At 48.7% G+C, this 5,582-nt stretch overlaps 1 protein-coding gene across 1 annotated transcript; it reads right to left on the minus strand.

The window, feature by feature from the left end:
• Nucleotides 1-1,371: 1,371 nt before the first annotated feature.
• Nucleotides 1,372-4,442, minus strand: LOC125123538 (C-X-C chemokine receptor type 2). Its single transcript, XM_047773472.1, has 2 exons — nucleotides 4,386-4,442; nucleotides 1,372-3,035 (listed from the first exon to the last, which is right to left on the minus strand). Exons 1-2 carry the CDS (start codon nucleotides 4,405-4,407, stop codon nucleotides 1,957-1,959), a joined length of 1,101 nt encoding a protein of 366 aa, XP_047629428.1. The 5' UTR covers nucleotides 4,408-4,442; the 3' UTR covers nucleotides 1,372-1,956.
• Nucleotides 4,443-5,582: the final 1,140 nt, after the last annotated feature.

Here is a 5,582-nt window from a genome sequence, read left to right on the forward strand (position 1 = left end):
ATTCGCACTTCGCAGGTTACTGGTGAGACCAAGCATCTTTTCAGATGTGTATTCATCATTTGTATTTCGCCAGACCCAGTATGGATCCTTATTTACTTGATGGAGTTGTTTTTAGGGGCAACAGAGGATGAAGGAAGATGTGCACTGAGTTATACAGTAGGAGAGGTGGAGAAGGGAGTAGGGGAGGGAGGGAGAGGAAAGGAAGGTTCTCAGACTAGGTTCCCAGAATCTCTCCCCAGATTCTTCCTACATTCTTCTGTCTTCTCCTCCTGAATCAGATGGACCTCTTAGGGCTTGAGTCCCTAACTCCTTCTTCACCAACCTACTCATAGAGTCTCAAGCTGGACAGGCCATGATGTCACCATCCTGGCCCCTGGAAGAGCATCTTAGGCAATGCTCCAGAGAGGATGGTGACACTACTAGTGATGCCTTTTCTTCCAGCCACTAACTACACTAAACAATAGTGGTCATTATTGCAGCCGCCAACCCATCCCTCACACTCATGCCATTTCTAACACCCCTCCCACACCCCCACATTCATCCCCTTCCCAACCATACCTGCTCCTAAGCCCATTTCCAGCCTCCCTGAATCTCACTCATCCCATCCCTAGCCTCGATCTATTTCTGGATCTCTCCCTTTTCCTGAAATTCGTCTGTCTCTGACCATCTGCCTTATCACAAGCTGTCATCCCATCCTCAGCTCTCCTATACTTCCTCTCTGACTCCAACCTAACCCCTGATCCCAATCTCACCGTTGATCTAAATCCCATCTCTGAGCCTTACTCCATTCCCAACCTCAAACCAAATGAAGCTTTTTCCTTTTGTTGTTATTTCGTTGGGGTTTTTTTTTTTTTAAAGAGTTTTGCCATTTTAACTCTTCTGTTTAGGTCTCCAATGCATTCTGAGTTAACTTTTGTATACTGTATAAGATAAGGGTCCAATTTCATTCTTGTGCATATGGCTATCTAATTTTCCCAGCACAATTTGGGGAAAGACTATCCTTTTTCAACTGCATAGACTTGTTATCCTTGCTGAAAATCATTTAATCATTTACTCTTAAGTTTATTTCTGAGCTATTTATTCTCAGGTTCTTTTTATCCTTTGGCTCCATCAGCCTAAGTGTGTTAAGCATAATTTTTGCCTCATTATCGGAAAGTGGCTGCCTCAGCACCACACATCATGTCCTATAACCATATTCAAAGGCAAGAACCAAGGATATGTACCTATATTTGTGTGTGTCTCTCTCTTCCAAGTCAAGAATATTTCCCAGGAGTCCCCTGGCCCCATTATATTTCCTCTAGTGCTTGTGAAAGAGATTATCACATTTTCTAGGTTTTTTGAGCTGGTTGCTAAACACCACCACCCTTGAAATCAGCCATAGAGGGAGCATTTATTTATACCACAGAGCATGGCAAATCCTACAAATCAAGACTTTTTCCCTAGGAGAATGGCCTACCAGCACACTAGTGCCCCTCAGTCTTATTAATCAGAACCAGGTGATAGGGCCACTCATAGCTTAAGAGAGCCTTAGAAAGTGAGTGTCTGTCCTTCTCAGCCTCTCTCAAGGGAGGTAGACTTTGCCAGGAGGCAAGGAAAGGGAGAGTTGGGGAAGGAACTCACGGTGTTTGAGACTAATGGCTCCCAATGGTGGGAACTCTCTGTAATCGCTTCAAGAACACCTTCAAAGAACGTCTGTCAGAAGACAGAGGGCTGTGGGCTCAATGGTAGAGTCGGGTGGACTGAGCTCTAGCAGTTGACAAGGTAATTACGGTAAGGGCTGGGGGCCAGGGCAGGCTCTCTACACCAGAAGGTGGGGGCCTGCCAAGGAAGTGGCCTCAGCAACTTCCTGTAACCACAGTGGGGGGCTGCCTTGGCCCAGGGCTGTGAACAGCCAGAGGACACGAGGCTGGCTCAGAATGGACACCGAGGGGAAGGGAGGAGTCCCGCGTGGGGGCCTTAGAGGGTGGTAGAAGTGTTCCCTGAAGAAGAGCCAACGAAGGAAGGCCTGCCGTCCTTCACCAAGTACTCCTTGCTGATCAGGCCGTGGATGGCCATGATCTTGAGGAGCCCGTGGCGAAACTTCTGGCCAATGAAGACGTAGATGAGAGGGTTGAGGCAGCTGTGCAGGAAGCCCAGGATCTCGGTGGCATCCAGGGCCCGGCCGAGGTCGTTGCGGCGCTCACAGGTCTCAGCGATCACCCGGGCCCTCATGAGGGTGTCTGCCACCAGGACCAGGTTGTAGGGCAGCCAGCAGAGCAGGAAGACGAGCACGACGGCAAAGATGACGCGCATGGCCCGGTGCTTCTGCCCCATGTGGGCGGCAAACAGGGTGCGCAGGGTGAGTCCGTAGCAGAACAGCATGACCAGCAGGGGCAGGAGGAAGCCAAAGGTCTGGGGCAGGACCCGCATCACCATCCGCCACTTTGTTGTATTGGCGCCCATGTCCTCGTAGCAGACGGGGCTGGAGTAGGGTGGATGGTAGGCTTCACGGAAGATGAAGATGGGCAGGGCCAGGACCAAGGACAGGGCCCAGATGCCTATGCATATGAACTTGACCCAGTGGCGCTTCTGGGTCAGCGTGCGTGTGGCGTGGACGATGGCTAGGTAGCGGTCCACGCTGATGCAGGCCAGCAGTAGAATACCACTGTAGAAGTTGACTTCCTTCAGGAGCGAGACCACCTTGCACAGAGGGGTGCCAAAGATCCAGCCCTTTGCCTTGGAGGTGGCCCAGATAGGCAAGGTCAGGGCAAAGAGCAGGTCAGCCATGGCCAGGTTCAGCAGGTAGACATCAGTGACAGAGCGGCCGACCCGGCTGTATAAGATGACCAGCATCACCAGGGAGTTTCCCAGTAGGCTTAGCAGGAAGACCAGGGCATAGATGACAACTACGGCATACTTGTTGAGTGACTCAGTGTCTGCCCTACAGGGACTATAGTAATGTTCGTCTGTGGGTGGCGTGCCAGTGAAATTTTCAAAGTCATCCCAGAACCATTCCAACAAATCCTTGTCATCAAAGATAGCAGTCATGATGCGATCTAGTTGAAAGACAAGAAAGAAAGAAAGGTGAATTAGTAACTCAGATTCAAGTCACTCTCAGCAAGGATGTGAGAATGGTTGCTAGGATATCTTCTACTTCTCTGTTGGTTTGGCAACTGGAGATCCCTTCCAGCACCTCTATCTTGGACTGCTTTAGAGATTAGCTTCACCGTGTTGTCAACTTTCCATAACTCCAAGACTTGAGTGTGGGATAAGCTGAACTATAGGGAAAACTTCTGCCATTGGTCGGCCCGACAACGGCATCAACTCTACCTGTAATGCTGCTTCTGTGCTCCTTGGCTTTCTCCATCCTTAGCCATGTGTGTGCATTCGGATGGGAGGACCAGTTTGGTCCTATACATCGGAGGGGGGCCAGCATTAGGTAAAATGGAAGGAAGCAAGTCTGCTCTCAGATGTCCCTGTCTGTGTTATTTTCCATCCTAGGTTTTTCTTGATTCTTGTTTAACCTTCTTAAAATCTACTGTGGGAAGAAAATGACAGCAATGGATTGCTAAAGTGTATTTTCAGCCTTCTCTCTACAGAAGCATTAAATGTTTCGATCTTCCATCTAAAGCCAGTATAAGAATTTGAGAAAGTCCCCACTTGGTCCATGAAATCATACCCTAAACATCCACAGAGTCATTCAGCAGTTTTCAAACATCTTTTTAAATTGTGAAACCTCTGTTGAAGTAAAATCTTTTCAACGTGTAAAACAGATAAAAGGCCCTCTGCTGGGGAGGGAGGGCATGAAGCTCACTCCACCCACAGAGCTGCTACAAAACCCCCAGGGCTCTTTAGAGAACAGTCTGAAAACCTTGAGAAAATTACCAAGACTGGAAAAAAAGCATCTTTGGTATCCAGGGCTCATTCTATCCTGATTCTATCATTAATAAGCTGTGTGACCTTGAGTGGATCTTTGGACCTCTACAGATTTCCATTTTCTCATCCAAATTGAGGTAGGCAGAGTAAGTAACCCCTGAGTTCTTTCCAAACCTAAGGTTCTACAAGTTCATTCAAATCCACACTTTTTAATACCCCCGCCAGTACTGCATTTTTACAGAAGACAAAGCCACAGGGTAAAGCAAGAAACATCAGATTTGGGAAAGTCATACTCTTGCCTGTGAAAAGGAGAGGTAGGAAAGGAGGAGGGGAGAGGCTGTGCCTTCCTCAGCACCCTCTACAGCCCCGTTGAAGGTCAGGATTGAATACACTGTCATGAGGGAGAAGGAAGGGAGACAAATGAACAGAAATCACAGGTCCCAGACAAATGGATGAATTTTCTAAAAGACAATTAAACTAAGTTGCCCTGCCCCAAAGAAAGTCCTGACAAACAAGAGGTGGCTTCCTACCTGAATCACCAGCCATGTGCATCCAGCCAGAGCCTGGAGCTCAGAAACCTGAGTGACTTAAAGCTGAGAGGGAACTTGATGAATAAAGTGCAAGTGGGAAGCTACGTCATAGCACACCTCCTCCCCCAGCCCTGCCCATGTCTACCTTTGGAGAACAGGTTAAGTCAAGAGATCACAGGGCATCAGACACCCCCAGGGCCCATATATCCAAGCAGGGGAACCAGAAATGAAGGTGGAGTTGAGAGTCCATTATCTGAATTCTCTGCTCTGTGGGTGACTATTTTTCTTCTCTTTCTTTTCTTGCATGTGTTTCCATTTGAAGCCTTCTAACTTGCCTGCCATGAATAAAGGGGAAAGGACTTGGCTTTGTACAGCAGAGACTTCAGAAGGAGTCCACACTGGGGGGGGGGCACCTTGTAGGAAGCCCCCACTAGGAGGGACTAGAGGGCAGCTTTGTGGGGGAGGAGGCAGAAGATAGCCCTTGAGCTGCATTTGGAGAGTGAGCACAGAATTTTTGCTGAAACCCTAGGCTTCTTTGGGGTAAAGATATTGGTGGAATTTTAAAAGGAGAATTAATCAATTAGAATGGCCCCAAGGCTGGGGGCCACTCTTGGAGTCTGGCTGGACAAGAGAGGGACCACTGGAACTGGGGCAGTGGGTGAAGCGAGGAGTGGAGGTAAGTCATTCTCTCCTCTCTCAGTGATGATGGAGGCGTCTCTAGGAACCTGCTTCAGTTGCCACCAGCCACTAACGTCTGTCCCCTGGCTCCACCGCTGGTACGTTTTGTGCCCATACTTTACCTCTGGTACTTCCGTGGCATGTGGACATTCCCGGGCCGGGGATCAAACTGAGCCACAGCAGTGACAATGCCTAATCCCTAACCCGCTGCACCACAAGAGAAATCCTACCTCTGGTGCTTTCATCACTTCTCCATTATAACATGAACCCCATGGTTCTATGATGATGTGTTTACAAGCCAGCCTGCTCCTCTAAACCATGGGCTGCTAGAGACCCTCTCCGATTCATCTTCAGAGCAGAACAGTGTTCCCTCAGTAGTTGGAAAATAAATGACATCAGTCATCTCTCCTTTGACTCACGAGTCCCAGATCCTCATGAGGAGATGCAGACTGTCTGTCACTGTAAGCCACACGGTCTATATAAGGTGAGCCTGAAAGCTGTACTTCCTTCCAGCTAGGC

Source organism: Phacochoerus africanus, chromosome 3 (genome assembly GCF_016906955.1).
Source record: "Phacochoerus africanus isolate WHEZ1 chromosome 3, ROS_Pafr_v1, whole genome shotgun sequence".
NCBI classification, from domain to species: Eukaryota; Metazoa; Chordata; class Mammalia; order Artiodactyla; family Suidae; genus Phacochoerus; species Phacochoerus africanus.

Excerpts from the sequence above, each read along its gene's own strand:
- LOC125123538 (XM_047773472.1), bottom strand. The coding sequence starts at position 4,407 with ATGCACATGGCTGGTGATTCAG. Across the intron at positions 3,036-4,385 it reads GCACATGGCTGGTGATTCAG|ATCGCATCATGACTGCTATC; the intron begins GTAGGAAGCCAC and ends TCTTTCAACTAG.